The 21,155-nt window shown below is 39.5% G+C and overlaps 2 protein-coding genes across 28 annotated transcripts in view; one reads left to right on the forward strand and one right to left on the reverse strand.

Annotated features, from left to right (window-relative positions):
• Positions 1-18,252, forward strand: part of cast (calpastatin) — a 30,827-nt gene extending 12,575 nt beyond the window's left edge. For 6 of the 27 annotated variants that reach the window (XM_040029134.1, XM_040029142.1, XM_040029137.1 and 3 more), the window contains 35 exons: positions 4,298-4,366; positions 6,296-6,409; positions 6,761-6,841; positions 7,242-7,352; positions 7,923-8,069; positions 8,434-8,478; positions 8,562-8,663; positions 8,789-8,869; positions 9,511-9,549; positions 10,204-10,287; positions 10,463-10,534; positions 10,631-10,750; positions 10,939-11,061; positions 11,135-11,239; positions 11,358-11,474; positions 11,693-11,803; positions 11,882-11,950; positions 12,099-12,215; positions 12,344-12,448; positions 12,552-12,668; positions 12,794-12,889; positions 13,085-13,198; positions 13,385-13,459; positions 13,585-13,689; positions 13,927-14,043; positions 14,175-14,285; positions 14,372-14,479; positions 14,578-14,682; positions 14,779-14,871; positions 15,305-15,349; positions 15,441-15,578; positions 15,961-16,047; positions 16,318-16,347; positions 16,611-16,717; positions 16,820-18,252. In XM_040029134.1, the coding sequence (XP_039885068.1) occupies positions 4,298-4,366; positions 6,296-6,409; positions 6,761-6,841; positions 7,242-7,352; positions 7,923-8,069; positions 8,434-8,478; positions 8,562-8,663; positions 8,789-8,869; positions 9,511-9,549; positions 10,204-10,287; positions 10,463-10,534; positions 10,631-10,750; positions 10,939-11,061; positions 11,135-11,239; positions 11,358-11,474; positions 11,693-11,803; positions 11,882-11,950; positions 12,099-12,215; positions 12,344-12,448; positions 12,552-12,668; positions 12,794-12,889; positions 13,085-13,198; positions 13,385-13,459; positions 13,585-13,689; positions 13,927-14,043; positions 14,175-14,285; positions 14,372-14,479; positions 14,578-14,682; positions 14,779-14,871; positions 15,305-15,349; positions 15,441-15,578; positions 15,961-16,047; positions 16,318-16,347; positions 16,611-16,709 (3,252 nt within the window). In that variant the 3' untranslated portion in view covers positions 16,710-16,717; positions 16,820-18,252. The remainder of the gene's footprint in view (positions 1-4,297; positions 4,367-6,295; positions 6,410-6,760; positions 6,842-7,241; positions 7,353-7,922; positions 8,070-8,433; positions 8,479-8,561; positions 8,664-8,788; positions 8,870-9,510; positions 9,550-10,203; positions 10,288-10,462; positions 10,535-10,630; positions 10,751-10,938; positions 11,062-11,134; positions 11,240-11,357; positions 11,475-11,692; positions 11,804-11,881; positions 11,951-12,098; positions 12,216-12,343; positions 12,449-12,551; positions 12,669-12,793; positions 12,890-13,084; positions 13,199-13,384; positions 13,460-13,584; positions 13,690-13,926; positions 14,044-14,174; positions 14,286-14,371; positions 14,480-14,577; positions 14,683-14,778; positions 14,872-15,304; positions 15,350-15,440; positions 15,579-15,960; positions 16,048-16,317; positions 16,348-16,610; positions 16,718-16,819) is intronic. The other 21 variants (XM_040029143.1, XM_040029150.1, XM_040029151.1 and 18 more) reach the window with 13 other exon arrangements.
• cd8a (CD8a molecule) lies at positions 17,056-20,860 on the reverse strand. The gene is made up of 6 exons (XM_040029168.1): positions 20,540-20,860; positions 20,105-20,425; positions 19,907-20,005; positions 19,693-19,803; positions 19,492-19,531; positions 17,056-19,054 (listed from the first exon to the last, which is right to left on the reverse strand). The coding sequence occupies exons 1-6, from the start codon at positions 20,586-20,588 to the stop codon at positions 19,003-19,005; spliced, it is 672 nt and encodes a 223-aa protein (XP_039885102.1). The 5' UTR covers positions 20,589-20,860; the 3' UTR covers positions 17,056-19,002.
• Positions 20,861-21,155: the final 295 nt, after the last annotated feature.

Consider the following 21,155-nt stretch of genomic DNA (forward strand, 5'->3'; position numbering starts at 1 on the left):
GCAAGTGACATCCTGCATACTGTCAGTTCTACTATTGAGTGCATCTTCTGATAAAGGCACTATTGATCATTTGGACCTTTTAAGTTTTGCTGTGCAGTATGCTCCACGTATACAGCTTATAACTCACCTCCATCAACTTCACTTTACTTTCACACAGTCCAATATGTACTCAGATCAATACAATAAATACTTTATCAAGACGGCAGAGATTTCCTAAGAGTGGATGTTAGGCCTCTTCCGGTTGTTTGGTAAAATTAGTAAATACCTCCCAAAAAATGATTCTGAAACTATAACCCAGAAAAAATGTGGCCAGCATCTGCAATCGTGTTTGGGCCACATTTGACACTGCCTGACCTCATGGCACCATAAGGCAGCTTCAAATGAGCCACAGGTCGACCAAATACCGAGCACATCTGGAAGACTCAGCACCTGCTATAAACCACGTCGAGCACGGCTCATGACATTTATGGAACACCTGGTCTGTAGAAAACAACTGTGTCTACTATGTTTGATCCAAATGTGTCTGCTCTGTGGGAAGACTTGTTGCTACTTCCTTTCTTTCTGTGGTGCGTTGTGGTTTGTGTTAACCAAGAAAGTGGTCCTTTCCCCCCACTCGTTGTCGAATGTGAGTGAACACACTTGGGTTCTCTTTGTCAAGAGGTTCTGAAACAATATTGATTCTATCATGTCAATATGCATCAAAATTTAAAAGGGAAAAACTCCAGCTCTTTGAGTCAATGGCGTGAAAAATTAGGGCAGTTTTAAAGTCGAAAGTGGGTTTAACCCAGTACCTAATGAGTGTACGTGTACTTGCAGTGTGTGTCTGCTGCTGCCGTAGTCATGAGGAATGTAGGAATGCAGAAGTCTGGAGTCACTACAGACTTCCTGAGAGTTTGTGTTGGTCTCAGGTGAACACAGAGGTTACACACAAACATTTGTTTTTAATTTACCTAAATCAGTGAGTAGGACTAATCCACAAAATGTTTCATGCTTCAGGTTTTATTTTATTTGAGTTAAAGTTGATGATTTTTTTTTTTTAACCTTCTGATTCCTAACCGTAGTGCAGCTTTCTGCCCTCGTCATCTTTGTTCACTTTTATTTTACAGTAGAAATCCTTTCTTTTTTTGTAGCATCTTCCAGTGTTAGCTTCCTTTTAAGAGGATATTTCTTTTTATCTCTTTAATAAATGTTTTCATGATCGTCTGATATTGACACTGTAAACATACTGATGGAGCTCAACTATTTACTACTTAATGTTTCAGTGTATTGCTTCTTTTAATCGATTGGAAATGAACTAAGAGCTCTGTCTGTTTGCCTACTGTACAATTATAAAAGCGGGTCGTGCTTCCTGGCCTTTGTCAAGTGGCATCTGTCGGTGTTGTCGGAGTTTTGCAGTGGTGATGAGTCACCTGTTTGCGTGTGGTTTTGAAGAATAGTTTCAACAGAGAATCCCTCATGAGGTAAATGCAAAAGCGCATGGACATGAATCTAATTTATACAGTGATATGGAAATATGTCATTTGTTCTGATCTGTACAGTGTTACTCTTTGTTGTAACTCACAAATCTGTTATAGGGTTTGCCATAATGTACGCTTCTGCAAAAGAAAGTTTTGATGAAGTAATGATGTCATTCATGTGGTCAGTATGATTACTCTGATGACACATCAAAATACCTTTTGTAGATAAGAAGGGGGAAGTCAATACTGTGATTGCCTAAACATCTTTAATCAAATGGAATTAGAGGTGCTTTTCACTGTTTCTTTAAATTATTCCTGTGTTGAATCAAACACTGCAGGCACATTAAAAGAACTAAATAAAAGCTAGCGCCACTAGAATGGCTTGAGTGTGTCTCTATTAGTTTTAGAAGTTTTCAGCAATCTCTTGTGCTCCTATAGATGTTTGCAAATTCTGCTTCCAGAACAGATCACTGCCATGAGAATACAAGGCTTCAAATATCCAATGCTACTTTTATCATTTTGTCGTGAAAATCCAAGCTTGTGGAGTTGTTGTCTCACATGCAGCAAAATGCGCCTGACACATCATGCAGTACAGCTCATCTGTTTCTTGGTTATTTAAGTAACTTGGCAACGTTCAGTATTTACAGTGGTAACGGGATCAACACAACTTCCCCTTGGCTGCTTGTGACCTCACTTCCTCCTCTGTGCCACTTCCTTTTTATTCTCGATCTAAATAATATGAAGTTGACTCTTAAAGCTGTCAGTTCATATCTGAAAAGTGTGAAAGGCAGAAGGCATGTGACTTGTGTGTGCTAACCACGACCTGGATTATGACTTTGTGAGCCCGTGTGACTATTTGAGCACGTGAGGAAATCATTGATTATGCCAAGTTGCAATCATTACTAACTCAGAGTTCACCAAATGCAGATGATTCACATGTCCTCTGTCTCTGTATGTTATTTACCTTGACTGTCATTCACAAGCATACATATGTGCTTTACCTCCATCCTACCTGTGTAGCTGTAAAAGAGGACGCATAGCTGGTTAACTCGCTCAGAAGCTTACGTGTGATTAGAAGTAGCATAATAACTGGAAGATATAGTTGGGGGGGTTTTCCCCACAGAATTGTATCTGTTAATCTGTTATGGATACTTGCACTACTGTGCACTTCTCTTATTCTTTTATTATGATTATTATTATGAACAAATGGGGGGAAAAAAAACAAAACAGTAATGCTCGCCGACAGGCTGGGCTGGGTCTGAGTCTACAATGATACAACTGCATACAATATATGGAGCTGAATGTGAAACGGACAGCACTATTAAACAGGGTGGAGGTTCACTGCTCTGTATTCACAACACCTTGAAAAGAGCTGGGCTGGGCTCTGCAGCAAACTGTGCTCCACCTGGAGATCAGTATATGCTTCCAAAATACTGGACTACGTGCGCAACATGTATAATTGTTAACAAAAGAAAGTTTATTTTTGTACACTGTTGCATATTTTAGACTAAAAGCACAATCTTCACAATATTGTGAAGCTTATTACAGGTAGAATCAAGGCGTCTGGATGAGCCTCACATTTAATGACTGCACAAACAGGAAAAACAGTCCAGGGGAGCAGTGCTACTGTCTCCGCTCTACGTTTCGAGGTTGTGCTGATATATTACCTGTAGCTTTCTGGAGCCTGTGCGAGTAAACGCAAAGAGTGCGATTTAGATGACCCCGAGAGTTGGCTTTACAGAGTCCATCTCCAAATGTGACTGGGCTGATCGGGTCAGATTCCAATCCCAGTGCATTCTGCTTGCAGTAACACCTTTTCATTGACGTGCGATCCTTATCCAGATAAAGGTCACTGGGGCAAACTGAGTAGTAGTGTAAGGCTTTACTTCTTGTACATTTTTTGCAGTTTAAAAAAACAAAACAAAATGAAACATTATTTGCTTCTAAAGGCCTGTATATTTCTCTCAAATGTATTAAGAACAATGATCTTTATGACATTCCACCTTGCAGAAGGATTTCCAGTACTGTAAAAAACAGGCTAATAACTGATCAATATTTCAGATGACAGTTTTAAATGATAAACTACTGCTGTGCACCCACAGATAAACCATGGGTCCTGCAACTATCATTCCAGGAAAGTTTGCTTTGATTAGTACACATGATAAAAAGTAATAATATCCCATGCGTTGTAACACGGCTTCTATAGATTGTTTTATTACAGCTCAGCTATGGGGAATTTAACACAAAGATCAAAGCATCAGTGATACAGTATGACTAATTGTTTCTATGTGAAGAAGTGCAGTGCAGAACAAATATGACTTCCATCCAGTATGCATGTGTGTGAATACTGGCTGCATGTCTTCAGCCACGGGAGTCAAAGGCCGATCTCTCCTGGTTCCTTAAGCAGAAAAATGTGAGCCATGTTAGCGTTCAGCTTGCACTGGATGCCACTGGCTGGAGATGAACTTGTGAATCCTACATTCTTGTTGTCAGTTTCTAAGGTGACCACAGACGACAGTCTCGTTGACGCACTGCTGTCAAACAGTCCCACCCCACAATCAGGAATGTAGGACTTAAATCAAACAATTCTGACTGCTGTGTGATGGGTGTGTTTGTGAGCAGTTTACAGTCCTGCATTTCTCCCCATGTTTGTTTTTCAACTTGAAAACGAGACTGTATTGACCTGAACCTGTAACGATTACGATTTCAGCTTTATCCAGAAATAAGTCTTCTGGAATGTTTTGTTTTCCAAAAATATTGCTGTTGTGAAATCAACATGTTGCTGGGTGGTTTCTTGTGTTCCCTGCACATATTTGACTTCTGTCTCTTTCTCTCTGCAGTCGCAGTCCAGCCAGACAACACCCAAACCGGCAGCTCAGGTCTCTACTGGAAAGCCTGCACAGTTTGAGGTATTAGACATTCCCCTGTAATGCTGTTTAACTTCTTCTCCTCCTCCCTCAGTCTGTCAAAAGAAACTCATTTGTTGACTGCCAGTTTGACCCCTGACCCCCCAGCATTTTCTGTTGTTCTAGCATTGTTACTTTCTTTCCTGTTCCAGCACAGCTCTTTGATTAATAGCAAAAAGAACATTTTCCTTTTCCTTCCTTCAAACTCAAGGCAGGTAACACCCTGTTTAACCCATTAATGCTGCTCGCAAACCAAGGTTGTCAAACTGCTGCTTGAATGCTGACTGGAATATTCTCCAGGGAAGACTAATGGAAATGTTAAAAGACTTCATCAGTATTTCAATCAGGAACTCATAAATTAAGTGGAATGTAACTATATTAGCATGTATATGAACTCTATTGGTAGAAAAAATGTTGCAAACATCAGCATTTTGTAGGTAAACGGTTTCCAGGTTTGCATGATTGCACAGCACATATATTTAATGACTTAAAAAAAAGAAGAATTGGGATGAGGTGGCTGCTTTGGAGAGACCATTTGAGAAGCTTAATGTTAACTTGTCTTATTCATTCCAAACAACAATTGTGTCAATCTTCTAGCTGTTGACTTGAGGTTAAGTTGAATTCTTTATTATTACTTCATGCAATGTACGAGTACCACTGGCACCATAACAGCTCTGGAGTGTGTTGCTTCAGGACCATGCTCAACAGCAGATATAGTATTTTAGGAAAGCGGTTACTCCTCCAAACATACCTCTTGTGGCCAAATAGTTCATCTTTGTCTCATAGGTTTTATGGGACAAATGAGACTCTTTCTCCAGAAGGCATTTAGCTTGTCCATGACAACTACATAAATTTCACATCACCGTGGACAATAACACTGGTGTCACAGCAGTTTCCAGCTGAAGGCAGGCTTGAGCCTGTTGGTTCACAGGTTGTTCCTTAACATCCTGCTCCATTCCCTTTCATCTGGAGGTGACAGTTTGGGTCTTCTTCCACAACATTTTTCTTTGCCACAGTAAAGTACAACTGCTTATGTTTCAGTGTCCATGTGCAATGGGAAAGATAATCTACTATGCTATAAAAAAAAAAAAATGTCCCTGCAGAATGTATGGTATTTATTATTAGCCAGTTTCTTGTCACATAAAAACACAACTATAATGTTCACCTATTAACCTTACAAATATGGAATCTTACTTGTGTGTTGCTTTTTCTGCAAGTTTAATGACTTTCAGAAAAAGCAGGTTATAATGGAAGCAAAAAAGGCTGAAAGATTTACTACATCTCAATTTGGATACTTTTGTTACCACAATTCCCTGTAGTACACGTAATGGCATAGCAGTGTTGCAAGTTGCGCAATTACCTGAAATGACAATCACATTTGACCGGGATTGTCATGCTAGCCATGGCATTTTGTGAACATTTTTAACTTATTAAGTCCCTGATTGCACATAATAATACATTCTTCTACAGTGAGTATGACAGTTTAACACATATAAATGCCAAAAAATACAACAGCACGTGAAACGATAATGCTGCTAGCCAGCTTGCTAGCAGTCGCATCAGTATTTCTGCTGAGGATGTGTCCTTTTGGCTTAAATCAGTTGGTGATGCCTTCCTTTAAGCAATAGAAGGTATAAAACATGGAACCACAGTCACATTACCAACTGATGTGCGGAGCTACGTTATGAAACTGAGTATTGTTGCAATCACCCACATATCTAATTGCTCCCCACCCTCAAGCGTAACCAAGAAGATGTCATTTTAAGATATCAGGCTAAGATATATTATAGTAGGTTTCACAGACTCTGTGGCGCTCTTGACGATAAGTTAACTAGCTTTCATGTGCAAAGCCAAGCACACAGGCAATTCTAGCATCCATAGAGCTGTAAAAAATTGCAGTTGATCAACTTCTCCTCACCTGGTGCATTGCAGACGCCAACATCGGGATCTGGAATGGCTACAAAGCCTGGGGCGGTTACCACGACAACAGGAGGAAGCTCTAATGTTGCAACAGCAGGGAAAGCGGCACCTAAAGCCAAACCAGAGGTAGATAAACTCTGGCGGGTATGAATAAAAGTGGTGGAGGCTTTGAGCGCTTTGGCGTGACATAACATGAATCTCTGCTTCTTTCTTTTGGCCTCAGCACCTCATGTGTGCTCATCACTAGTCATCTCTTTACGCGCTTCATCTTTGGTCATCACCGTTACCTGTCTGTCTGTGACGTCTTTCTGGCACGGCCGTTCACTCATCTTGCATCAGAAGCTGGACTGTCACCGTGCCACCATAAAAGATCTGATATGACCTGCATGGGATGAATGCTCCTCACAAACTGTGACACTAACTTAAAGAATAACTGTCTCTTTTCACTTTCTTTAAACACATGCTTCTCGATTGTAGACTAACACTACGCTGGCCGGTGCTACTGTTATTGACATGTCGTTTGCAGAGGCAAGTGGTGCTACTAGAGAGGTGTTAAAGGTAATGCCATCATGGCCAAAACTCTAGCTAGTGCTTTTTCTTTGCTTTAATCCAACAATCTTTTAAATGATAATGTTTTTTTTTGTATTATTTTATTAGAAATTTTGTGAACTGTGTGTGAGGTATTTGAATATTTCATGAATGCAAATAAATCCCCAAAGTTCAAGGTGATTAAGGCATGAAAAAGCTCCAGCATCTGAACCCTTACTGATCACTGGTCATCAGTCTCAGGCCTCGTATTATTTTGAGATCTTTTGGGTAACTGTGACTGAGCTGACCAGTGATCAGTGTAAATGTTCTTCTGCTTCGTTTTCACTAACACTTTAAAAATCTACACGGTGTCAGTACATCTACTGGCTTCCTTGTGTTTTTGAGTAATCATTTGGCGACATGTTTGTAGACTGCACCTGTCTCCCAAGCCAAAGTCGCACCTACAATTCCTCCCACTGCTGGCACTGCAGCAGCCACTTCTGTGGCCGCTCCTAAAGAGTCACCTAAGGACACGGCTAAGGTATAAGCCTGACTACTAATGCCACTCTGAGTCTTCACTGCCTCCATGACTCTTGGGGTGTATCTTTCAAGGCCTACTTGCCTTTCGCTCTTCTTTTTTCTTCCTTGCAGTCTTATCGGGTTTTTTGGGGTTGTGCTTACTTGAGACTGTCCAGATACCTTATTAGCTTTAGGGGTTTCCTGGAATTCCTTTTCGGATTTTTATTTTTTTGAAGAACAAGGACTTTCATTCTTTACACTGCAGCTCTTTGCTCAGCATGCCTCTGCTCGTTGTTGCATTTCGTCATAGTCGACGCCCGTCCATTTGCAACATCGCATGCATCATCACTCCGAGTCAGTGAGGAAAAAACAAATGAAGAGGAGAGGCATACAGTTTACTCATGTCCCTTCTGACCCCAGTTTCATTGCACAACACTTCTAGATGAAAGAAGTTGGTGGAGGCTTTCTTTTCCTAAAGTGACTTCCTGTCTTTCATTTGTTTCTTTGGGTGTTTTGCATGTATGTAGCAGATCTGCAGTTTTACTTGACATGAACTTGGCCTGTAATAGAATCAAATCTTGTTGTATTTTAGAGTGCCACTGCTGCCACAGCAGTCAAAGCTGATGTTCCTAAAGTTGATCCTGCTAAAACATCAAAGCCAGCTGCAGCAGGCACAGCTGCGGCTGGAAATGTGTCTGTGCAAGGCAAAAAGGAAGAAGCTAAATCAGCGCAAACAAAGGTAGATGTTCCTGAAGCCAAACATGGCAGAGGCTGTGTGTCAACTCTGCCCTCCGTATACTCTGCACAGTGATGATTTTGCATTCAATTCAATTCATCCTCTCGGTCTCTGTGTTTAATGAATGAATGAGGATGTTGTGATGAGGTGTTGTCATGGCTAGCAGGAATTTTTCACACCCATCAAACATTTTTTTTTTCTGGAAATTCTAAAGAAGAAAAGTCATTTCATTAAAGCAATTAACTAAGAAAGAGTTGGGATTTCTTTTTTTTTATGGCTGATAATTTCATGATGCCTTACTCCTAATAGCACAATGGATATATTGTGTTGTTAAGGTCTGTGGCCTGATTCTGGATCTGTGTTGCAGGTTCAGGCGGAGGTTACATCCACAGCAGCTAAAGGAGCCCAACAGGTAAAGACGTAATGTAGCAGTGCTAGTTTCCTTTAAAAAGCATGTCGCTTGCGCTTGTGTGCTGAGCTGTGTTGCATGCGCAGGCACCTCCGGTGGATGCAATTGATGAGCTGGCCAACATACTACCATCAACTGATCCGTTCGCTCGCCCAGAGCCTGTGTTCACGGGGCCAGAGGTCAAAGAGGTATAGCATAGCCACAGTGTGCAAGCATACATGTTGGAGTGTGTGTGTGTGTGTGTATGCTTTAGAAAGTGAGCAGCAAGCTGCATGGGCCTTTAGTGTGTAACCGTGTAATGCATGTGTCACAGCATGACATCACCTCTGAGAAAGGTCAGAAGTGTGGAGAAAGGGACGACACACTGCCTCCAAACTACAGATTCAAAAATACGGTCAGTGTGCACCGCTTTCCACTGCTTTCTAAACTTTCTACCCAACCTCACCTTGTTTTTGCTTCTGTGTGCTTCACTGACAAATTCGTAGGGACTGCTTTATGTTGGTAGGAAACTGTCACTTTTAGCTTATGTTCTTTAGACAAAGTTGCTTTACAGGCATGACTTTGACACCAAATTAAAGCTTTAGGACTGATAACTTGTTAGTATGAAGCAAGAGTGGCTGACTCCTGCATCTGGAAGGATATTTGATCCAGATTAGTCTGAGGTTTTCATGTGAAAATCAAGAGGATATGTCTTAGCCTTTTCCTATTCCTGAGACTATGGCAGGAAATGTCCAATTTGACCTTGCAATATAAAATCTTGCCAAAATCTCAAATCCAGATTACATCCAAAATGTAATTGCTTTAAAGAAAAACCAAGCTCCATTTCTTTTTTGGTAACATTTTCATGCAAATCCATCAGCAATGTATTAAAAAATGATCCTGCTAAACAAAAAGAAGCAGACAAACCAAACCAATCAACAATTACTACTGGCATGTTTGTTACTTAGAATTAGAATTAGAAGGCCTTTTCAGATCTTAAATGATTTCACCATTTTATTTTTCTTACCAAGTGTAAAACTACTTTATACTTTCTAGGGTGGAGTTCCTGCAGATGCTAAACCTGTGGATGTCCCTGTAAGTAAAGCTTTTCAAACTCAGTTCTTTGTAGTCCAGATAACTCACACATGCAGGAAGTGCTGTTTCCACCGTATAATCTACGCGTTCCTGGGTGGAGAATGTGTTGGGTGTTGTCCTAAGAAACCACCTTCTCTGTTTGAGCTTGTTGGCTCCTGTCCGACCAAACCCAAACACTCACAAATATATGTGCCCTGTCACATGCACACTTACATTGCGCACAGTGATACACCAGTTAAACCGAGGAATGTGTTCATAGTTACTCAGTCACTAACACACCCACATTTGCATCATAGCCGACTCCCACTTTGGCCTCCTGGCATGGAAGAAGCTTTTTTGGTTCAGTGTCTCACCAAGTCTTTCTGTTCTTTCTTCCTGTGTGAGTTTAATGGTTTCAATTTTGTGTTGGTCATATTTTTGTGGAGTCAACACGATTTGTGTCACCTGCATCTCTTTAGAGAGAGTATTTGAGTTTTTGGCGTCTGTGGAATGTAAAGGGTGTGTCTGTACTTTTCCTTCACTGTTGGTACAAGTCTGGTTTGCATTATTTTGCCTTTTGATTTGGTCACTCATGCCCTCTAGTGGAACTTTGGAGCAATTCTTTCTGACTGAGTTATTTTAGGTTGGTGTAACGCACAGTATTTTTCATTTCAGAAACCACTGAGCACAGACGCGGCCCTTGATTCCCTTTCAGCTGATTTTAAATCAACTGGTCAGCCTGGACCCAAGAAACAAGAGGTCAGTCTTTAAGCATGAAGCACTTAGCTGCTACTTCCATTTGATGTATGTGCTGCACACTCCTAGTATGGCACCTGTGCTGTAGACTGCATTGGCTCCAATAATATCATTTTTGTCTTAAAGGTCTAAAAAGTCTCATTGTGTTTTGTTTTTTTTCCATCAATAAAATAAATAGCAAAAGGCACATGTTGAGACTATAAGTGCCTCTTCTGCTGGCCCTGCGAACTTTGCACCTCCTCCTGTGAAGGTAAATTGACATTTTTAAGTCCCTGATGTGTCATTACAGCAGAGTCTGGCTGCAGAGGCTGATGCCTTTTCGTCCCTGCTGTCCCTTTTGTTGCAGAAAGCTGAAACTCCTGCAGCAGTTCCTCCTATGGCGGCTCCTCCAGCTGATAAAAAAGCTAAGATGGAGAAAGTCTCAGATGACTTCTCACTGGAGGCTGGACTCTCTTCTTCCAGCACGGTACTTTTACTGTAATGGTTACTTACAGATCTTAGCTCTGTCTTAAAATGTTTTAATAAGTAAATTTCTTATGGCTGTTAAAGTTAAAGCCAAAATTTTACTACACTGAAAATAAACCTGATTAAAGTTGCATTGTTATTCTGCATGGATCAGTGAAAACTAAAACATTTGTCTGTTTGCTCTTGTAGAAAGCGGTATCTCCTGCGGTTGCTCCTGCTGATAAGAAAGCCAAGATGGATAAAACCACTCCCGATGTCTCTGTCAAGGCTGGATTGAATACCAAAGCAGGCACCAAGCCCAAGACCAGTGAGGTGAGATGCAGGAGATGAGGTTAAACAACACGGGTGTCATTAGCTTGTCATAAACGCCATGTTCTCTCTTCAGGGTGACTCCATGTCTCTGGATGCTCTCGGTGCTCTGTGTGACACACTACCAAAAGATGCACCAAAACCTGAACCCCCCAAACTCAGACCTCAGGACATTGTATCGGTAAGAGGCACAAACAGCTGCACTGTCTTAAGCAGCAACTCTGCAGTCACTTTAGTTCAGTTACACATAAGATCCATTGCTAGACGATGTCTCACTTTGTCCCCTTTACTTTGTACAGGAGGGAAAAGTGAAGAACGAGAAGGGTGTACGTGTAGGAGAGAGGGAGGACACGCTTCCTCCAGATTACAGGTTCAAAGAGGAAGACCTCAAAAAACTGCCTCCTCCAAAACCCGAGGTGAGCCCAGAGTGAATTCATTTAACGATGAGCTCTATTGATGATAGATTTTTGAGGCCAGTGTTGATACTGATATTTAAAAAGTTACAGATTTTATAGGTTTGTTTTCTTTGTATGCACATAACATCACATTTTATGAGGGTAATATCAGGAATCTTGAAGAATGTCAAATATCTTCTCTTTCTTTACGTCATATCTGCCCGACCCGACCCTTGCAGCCCAAGATGGACGCTGATGATGCTCTGGACATTTTGTCTGGGGACTTCAGTACTGCTTCAACAGCTCCTGCTGTCCAGGCTCCTCTCTGCTCCTCAGCTGCTCCTCTGCAGGTAAGCTCTGTCTCGATCAGTGACACCACTGTATAAAATCTAATATCCAGTTTTAATGGTGTTTTGTGATTGCTGCAGAAATCTCCCGCTCCTCCCACTGATAAGAAAGCCAAGGTGGAGGCTGGACTCTCAGCAACTACTGCTAAGGTACAGCAGAACTTCTTACAATCATTTTTTTAAAGAGATCTGTAAAATAACAGTGTACATCATGGCATAAGTTATATACTGAGTGAAATAGCAAGATTTATTTTGAGTTGGGCTTTTTCTTTACTGCCATCTGTGTTGTGTGGTGTAGAAAGTGGAATCGGCTGCAGCTCCTCCTGCGCCTGGGCCCGGTGCTCCTTCTGCTGAGAAGAAAGCACAAGAACACAAACCTGCTGCTGGGAAGGACACCAAACCAGAGACCAACAAGGTTTGACATAAGATGTTTGGAGTCATTTTTCTTCTTTTTTTGCCCTTCTTCCTGTTCTTGTTTCACTTCATATTCTTTAGACCGACATTTTATTTTTAATAGTTTGATAAATCCTGTTCTGTCTTCAGGGTGGCTCCATGTCTCTGGATGCTCTCAGTGCTCTGGGCGACACATTACCAGCAGATGCACCAAAACCTGAATCCCCCAAACTCAAACCTAAAGATATCGTCTCTGTAAGAGTGAAGCTACACCCTAGCATTAAATTCACAGCTTTTGATAACCTTTTTTTTTTTTTTTTTTCTCACCGGTAATTTTGTTCTCTTTCTCTATGTACAGGAGGGCAAAGTGAAGGCGGAGAAGGGTGTACGTGTTGGAGAGCGAGATGACACTCTTCCACCAGATTACAGGTTTAAAGATAAAGACCCCAAAAAACTGCCACCTCCAAAACCCGAGGTGAGACTGAAGGAAATTTACTTTATGGGTTAAACTTCAGCACATTAAGCTTATGAAACTCGTAGATCTACAACTGTTGAACATTTAGTAACTTGATTTAAGCTTTACTTTGTCTCTTCCCGCAGCCCAAGATGGACGCTGCTGATGCTCTGGACATTTTGTCTGGAGACTTCAGTTCTTCATCAGCTCCTGTCGTCTGCTCCTCTGCTCCTCCTACACAGGTACACTGTGAATCAGTTATTTGTTCCTGCACATAAACAGTGCACGTATCTCTAAAAATGAAAAGCCTCCATCTTTTTCTTTTTTTTTTTTTTTTTTTTTTTTTTTTTTTTTTTTGGAGTCCCTACAAAATTCCACAAAATATAAAACTGCATCGTTTCAGTGCTTTGTTTCAAACTCTTATCTTTGCTTTTCAGGCAAAAGTAGAGGATTTGTCAGCTCTTGATTTACTCTCTGGAGAGTTTGTGGCTTCATCTAAGGCTTCTGGAGTTCATGCACCAGTCCCTCCTCCATCAAAGAAGCCACCAGAGGTAAACCTGTTGGTGTGAATGCGGGTTTTTGCATAAACTATTTTTTTCCTTCCATAGAGGATTTCCCTGCCAAGCAAATAAATAAATATTATTTTGTTTTTATTTTTGCCACCATGGCTGTCATTGTGCCCTTTTACATTCATGTCTTTGTTTTCACTCCTTTTTTCCATCTCTGCGTTTCTGCAGAAAACAGTCTGTCCCGTGGGACAACCTAAAAAAGTCGATGTAAGCGCACAACAGACAAAGCCCAAAATTGAGAAGGTAACTGTGAGGAATCAAAAGCCTTCTGATTTCTTTTGGCTTTAGTTTTTCATTTATCATTCAGAGCTGTATAACATGCCTTGTCTAAAACTGGCCTATGAAGTTCCTCTTCTCTCACCCCTCAGGGTGACTCCATCTCTCTGGATGCTCTCAGTGCTCTCAGCGAAACACTGCCAACAGAAGCACTAAAGCCAGAGTCTCCAAAACTCAGACCTGAGGATATTGTCTCGGTATGTGGTGCCCAAAAACATATAGTGTTGTTTTGTTATGAGTGACATATTTATATTTTATTTTATTCCAGTAATAGTATACCAGTACAACTGAATTATCCATGCACATATTTGTTTTTTTTTTGTTTTTTTAAACACTTGTCCTGTTTAGGACCCTTTTAAAAAAATCTGTATTTAGGAGAAACGGAGTGTCTGGACCAGCCAGTCATTCACCTTTTTCCCCTTTACTTTGTACAGGAGGGCAAAGTCAAAAAGGAGAAGGGTGTGCGTGTAGGAGAGAGGGAGGATACACTTCCTCCAGATTACAGATTTAAAGAGGAAGATCTCAAAAAACTGCCTGCTCCCAAACCTGAGGTGAGCCCAGGGCAAATTTATTTCTAAGCAACAAAAGTTAGATATTTATTAATGGATAAAAAGCCATAAAGAATATGTACATTTAGTAATTGAAATAACGGCTTATTTTCTCTCTTTATCTTCTCCTGCAGCCCAAGATAAATACTGATGATGCTCTGGATATTTTGTCTGGAGACTTCAGCTCTTCAGCCGCTCCTGCTGTCCAGGCTCCTGTCGTCTGCTCGTCAGCTCCTCCTGCACAGGTACCAATCACGGAAAGCAATAGTATTAATTTCAAGTTGAGTATTATCGATTTTAAGCATAGGATTGTATTCTGTCTCCCCCTCAGGCCTCTGCAGACGCTGCTCTTAAGTCCTTGGCCGGAGACTTGGTTGCCTCCAGCGCTGCACCGGCAGTGAAGTCAGAACCTCGTATTCCTACACAAACAAAGCCACAGGTAGAGGCTCAAGTGTTTCTCATCTACTTATACTCTTTATACAACTATCTGCAGCTACATCAAAATCATATTTTTTTCTGGGGCTTTTGCACATTCAGCTGGAAGCTGGAGCAGACAATGCCCTTGATGCTCTGTCAGACACCTTGGGGGATATCAAACCTGTTCCTCAGCCCGCCCCAGGTCCTGTTAAAGATCCCGTCAAGGTAGCCAGCATGGTTTAAAATAATATAAATAATTTAAAATAATAATAAAAAATCTGCATGCCACTTCAGCTGTTTTGATTTGCCTTGTTGTTGCAGGAGAAAACGATTGCTGAGGAGAAGCTTATTAAAATGGGAGAGAGAGATGACACACTACCACCAGAGTATCGACCCACTGAGGAAGACCGTAAGGTAACCTGACAGCCTTTGAAATGAGATCCTAAAAGTGAAGTACATTTACTTAGCAGTCCATCAATTTCTCTACCAATCCATGCATTTACTCAGTACAACTTTCCTACTTTAAAGATGTGAACATATAGAGTGTTCTTCCTCTTGATAGTCTGCTGCAAGCTGGGTTGGGTAATGAGAATTACATTAAATATTGTGAAGTAATAACAATACAAAACATGATCAGGGACACTATTCATTCATTTAACTGTATTTTTCAGTCTGTGTGTAATATTGTGAAAACAGAAGTCTTTTACATTATATAATCTTGTTATTAGTCCACTAGTCCATCCATACACTACTGAAGACTGCAACATGTGACAGGGACATTTATAAAGTGTAGTATAGCATTTGTTGCTTTATTGAGAGTCTAAACTTCATGAATTTCATTTTAAAGAAAATGGAAGAAGCAAAGAAAAAAGCTGCCAACATCCCCAAGGAGGTCAGTTCCTCACACAATATTTCTAAAATAAAATAAACATTAATGATATATGTGAAATATGACAAAGCATTCCCTTTTTAACACTCTGTAGAAGAGTATGGATGACACAACAGCCTTAGAAATGCTGTCCAGTGACTTCTCTGATGCTCCCAAGCCTGATGCACCGGTCACCTCGTGTGCTGCCACAACAAAGTTGGAACCTCCTGTGCTGGACTCAGCTCCTCTGAAGGTAGTGGAGAAATAAAACCTACCATTTCTACTCCTTCTAGCTAATATAAGCTAAACTCCATCAAGGTGTGAGACATGTGTCTGTCTCACCTTAACTGAGCGTTGTGAGGTTTGACTCATAGTTGGTGACGACCATAGTCCTAATCTTTGCTTTCACAATAGATTATTTGCTCATCCTGAAAAAGGAACAATGAGCTCATACCAGCGAGAGCCACCTAATAGGCTGTGATTGCGACTATCACTGACGATTACTTACAGTGTTAAAAATGGTCCTTACTTAGTTGTTTTATACCATCTTTGTACCTGAAACCACTTCTAGAAAATGCTTTCTTATGATCTTCTTGAGTTTATTAACTGTTTTTTATTTATTCTTGCTTTTCTAGCCGATGGCTGGTCCTGTTCTGGAGTCCCTGTCTGATACCCTGCTTCCAGATCCAGTAAAAGGCAAATCTAAAACAGACAAACCAAAGGTAAAAATCTATATGACTATTTAGAAGTGTTTAAATATTACACTTTACTATAAGAAACAGGACCAAATGTACATCTTTTTCTTGGAAGCTTCTAAGAAAAACGCTTCTGACTAAACTGCACTTCAGAAGAATGATTGCAGAACATTTATTTCTCATTGGTACATGGCGCCCCCTATAGGTTTCCTTTCTAGCTGTTACTGTGTCTGTGCTCACTACGTCATGGAGCAGTGTGAGTTGTAGAGCCTAATCAAGGTGTCGACTTTGTTACAGGGAAAGAGCAAGTCAAAGTCAAAATCTAAAGTAAGCAAATCGTCTGCTGCATGAAGACCTAATTTAGGCTGAATAAGCAACGTATCTGACACACTGGATCTGTGCACTTATAACTGAGCCAAAGTCTCACAGCAGAAGCAGTTATTGAATTCTAATTTCTGCAGGGGCCTCCACATAGTGGCATGTGACAAGCTGCTCACGCTGCTTTGCCTGATGTCGATTTCAGCCTGTAATACTGCAAAGGCATGAATTCTTCTTTATCATTTTTAATACTTATTTGTTAAAAACATCAGAAACAACAAGCAGAGGAACCATCTGCCCCTGGCCAGCTATCAGCTCAGAGAAGCTCAGACGTTGTGCCAACTTCTACAAAGAAGGGAGCCAAGAGCTAGGTCACATGGTAAGATTTGTCATATTTAAGTGATTTAAAAAAAAAAAACCTGAATATTAGAAGGATAGATGTCAAGTCTTTAAACTGACTGCTGAATATCACTTGTTACAGATTGTCGCTTTAAATCTGTCCTCCAGGCCACGTGGACGCATCGGTGAGGGAGCTGCTCTCTGGATAACGATTCTATTTTTGTAAATTGTTAAGAATGTATATTGGAGTCAAGAAAAAAACCTTCACATACCCATAACATTTACGCAATGCACACACATAGTAGCACAAACGGACATGCACGCACACTTAAACACCTATCTGCTTTACAGTTCAAAGATAAGAAGTTTTGTTTTGGGTTTTTTGGGGTTTTTTAGAGAATATAAAAGAGACTTAAAAACTGGATGGAAATGAAAGACGTGAAACTGTGGGAAAACGTTTTTGGGTGCCAAGAATCACGCATGTACATCACAGTTGACAGGTGGGGTTTTTTTGTTTTGTTTTTTTCTTTTTCCTCCAGCAAAACACCTCTATTACAACACCGGTGACCTAAACCTGCTGGTGTTGTGACATTAGTTGGAGCAGTGGAGACTGTCAACTTGTGTGAGAGCAGTATGGAGTAGGTGTATAGCACCGGGAAGTTTTGTGCAATCCAGATGTACACACACACAAAAAGTTTTTCTATCATGATTGGACACCATTACATAAGACACTAGTGTACAGCTTAGTTCGCTTATATTTTAAACAATACATAGTTTACATTATTGAATATGTGGATTTCCCAGGAGGTGTTCTAATTAATTCTGTATTGGAGAGCTTTTTGCAAATGCCTCTCTTTAAACAGAGCAATATCTGTCAAGTAGGTCTTTTTCTGTGTTTTTGGGTTTGCAGAAAGGAAAAAAAAAGACGTTCAAAAGTGCACTTATTGAAGCAGGATGTTTACAAGCTTTGTAAACTGCCGTTGTTTGTGAGCTGTAAAAGAGTTTTGCTCTACGTAACACAACACTGTAATTTACAAAGGGCTACTGCTTTCAATTGTAAAGTTAGTCACTATAATTTCACCCTTTTTTTGTAGCGTTAAGCCAAGATATGAGATGTATAAGGGGAAATGCTAACTAAATTGAAAAAAATAAATACATAAATAAATCATGCAGTATCATTTTATTATTATTGTACCTTAAAAGCGAAACAAAAGATAACATTAACTGACTTAATATGCTGGAGAAAATAACTAAATATTGTAGGAAAGGTGAACAAACAATGTGTTTGTAAAGGTGCAAGGGGAAATGTGTATGTATTAAAGTGCGTGGGAGTGTAATCTCCTATGAAAGAATTTTTTTTATCCGCTCTTGACTTGTGGTTTTGCGCTCTGCTTACAGTTGTAGCACCCCACTTCCTTTAGACTCAAGGGGGGGGGGCTTAAAAAACAAATGTCTTTTGCTCAAATCTACTTTGGTGCCAAGACCCTGAATGACTGATGGGAATCCAAATGAGTGGGTTTGATGTGTGGAAAAATAAAATCTAATAAAGTCAAATACAGTTCATTGAAGAAGGAATGCTTGTCCGAGTGGTTTTATTTTTTTATTTTATTTTGTACAGCGTTTTATGTTGAAAATAGAAACGAGAATTTTTTTTTTTTTTTTTTTTTGAGGATGTGCAACGGTTAAAAGCAAAAACAAAAGAACGTGCCATATTTGTTCTTTTCAGTATTACTCTACAGACTTAAAAACATGTGAATGAATAAAATCAAATGCTTTTCGAGTAAGTGTAATTTTAAACAAGCCAAAAAAAAAAACTGCTTTAAATTGTTTTGATGACTAAATGCGAGTGCAGAAATTCAAATAGTGTGTGCAGAATGCAAAACAAAAGCACACTGTTATTGCTTTTAAAACTTCCCAAAAAATTAAATAAAAAATATTTAAATTCAAAAGAATTATATACAATTATTGCTCACAGTTCAGAAACAAAATGAATTCTTCTCAGGATCATCTTCAGCCGTACCCGTAACCATAAGAATCGATGTGGATTTGCAAAATAAACTCTTTAGACCACACAATTATCATTAAAAGGGTTCAATCTACCTGTGACAAAACAGTGTTGTTAGCCATCAAGCCACATGAAAATTATAACTCAATGTTGGCAATAAAAGGCTTTCCATTTATGCGCTGAATACACAACCACTTTAAAACCATCTCATATTTTCACAAACAAAGAAAATCTTTTAGGCTGACTTTAGCAAATAGGATGAGAAGATGCAGCAATAGCGTTAAAGAAAAAAAGAAGTGTCTGAAATGTCACCATTTAGATTAAACATATCGGCCGGGCATCACTTCTTTTGCAGGAGGTGCCGTTCGAGGTCTAAATTTTAAAAGACAAAAAGAGATGTAAATTTAGATGATTAATACAAATAATAATTAGTAACCTTTGTCTTTTTTAATGTAAAAAGGGACTGTTTTCTTCAAATAGACTGCAAGTGTAATTGGAAATAGGGAGAAAAAACACATTCAACAACAATCATAATATACTATGGGTATAGGTATTTAATTTTGTTATTCAAATATTAATATTATATAATAAGTTTTTTTCAAAAATAAAATATTAATGAAAATAAGAAGAAAGAAAATTGCTGAACAATATTAACAAAATAAAGTCTAAAATGTCATTTTGCTGTCTGGGTGTGGTTCCTGATGTTGGACTAATAACTAAGTATTCCTCATTTATTCATGGACTGTATTCCTAGACTAAAATGGAACAATAATGTTAAATTTAAAAAAATAAATAAAGGAATAACTTACCTTCTTTTGTGATGGTGTGGGCATCTCCGTGTCCTTATCCCTACATACAATTGAAATGATTTAAACTTGAGGTGAAAATATAGATTTTACAATAGTTTTCAGCTTTCCAAGTGCAGAAAATGACAGAATTTTATATATTATTCAGTTCCAAATTTTATGCACATGAAGATCATGTAGATTTCATATTGAAGATGCACTTACGATTGCAGTACAATATGGTGACGATGAGGAGCAGAAGAAAAAGGCCACAGCCACCAGAAAGAGCTCCCAGCATTATTGGACTACAATTAAAAGCAGAACTGGACTCCCCTTCTGAAAATGAACCATCCTTGTTTACCAACTTTTTCTACTCACAGAATTTTAAACATGAATATGATAAATGTTATAACGCATCACTGTGACTTTGAACACTTGCCTCCTGCTGTCTGGCCTTCACAATCACAGGTTACAATTTTGGGCACACTCGGTTTGGTGGTGCATGTTGGTGGTGCTTCAGTTTTAGCTTCAGTTTTATCTAAAAAAAAGAAAGAAAGAAGAAGTTAAAGTTATGTGTAAACCTACTAAAACAATAAACAAAACAATAAATTAAACCAAACAAAGAAACATAACTTACCTGCAGATATTTGTGTTGTGTCTCCAAACACCAGTGTATTACCTTTGATAAGTGACGCACAGCCATATAGGCCAGCGTCGGTTTTTTTGAAGGACTTCAGTGATAGACGATCATTTGTGTAAGTGTAGAGCTCATCAAAGTTTTTTGCTAAGGCCTTTTCTATGCCAGTTTTGCTGAAAGACCCAATGAATTCCATGTGATTGCTTAGAATTCGAAACCAGACAATCATGCTGGCCCCCGTTGTGTTTTTAGGTGTACAGCTGATATCAATCCTATTCCCTTCCTTTGCTCTTTGGTCTTTGAAAGTCCCTGAAGTGAATTCTAAAAGATTTTATAAAATGAGAGAAGAAAAAAACATTCTGTGTCTGCGAACAATACACAATAAACAAAAAAACAAACAAATCAGATAATACTTAATAATTAAGTTCAACTTACTCTGACATGACACCACAATCACCAGAATCAGAAGCCATTTCTGGTCCATTTTAATCTTGCAGACGAGAATAGGAGCTAAACACGTCCTTTTCGTGTTTATTGAAGTCTGCTGGGAGATAATTCGGCGTGATATGAAACCCCGCCCCAGCTGTAACCTTCTTTTCTGCTCTGTCAAATGGGACCATTGCAGCAGAGTCTTGCAGAGACCTGCAACACGATCGTGGTCTGCACAATGTTTGTAACCCACCCAATCTGCACTTCACTCCTCTACCTCTGGTTTGAAGCATTGAACACCACTACTTCATCCACAAACTATTGGCACACAAATGCAGCAGTGCGCAGTATGTAGGCTGAAAATGGATGAGATAGGAAGTGAAAACGATGCACAACGAACATAGTTCACGCAACTCTACACCAATTCTGCACAAATTAAATGGTGCATTATACCAAACTTTTCTTTGTTGAAGTTTCATCATGAACTCCTAACAGTCACTTTGTCATTGCTATGTAATTTGAATTTGACCTGCCTTTGGTGAATGATTGCTGAAATTTAAACATTCAAAGATTGCAAACATTGCTATATTTTAATCTCTCAGATTAAACTAATTTAGAGAAA

Source organism: Simochromis diagramma, unplaced genomic scaffold (genome assembly GCF_900408965.1).
Source record: "Simochromis diagramma unplaced genomic scaffold, fSimDia1.1 OVJJ01000483.1, whole genome shotgun sequence".
NCBI classification, from domain to species: domain Eukaryota; kingdom Metazoa; phylum Chordata; class Actinopteri; order Cichliformes; family Cichlidae; genus Simochromis; species Simochromis diagramma.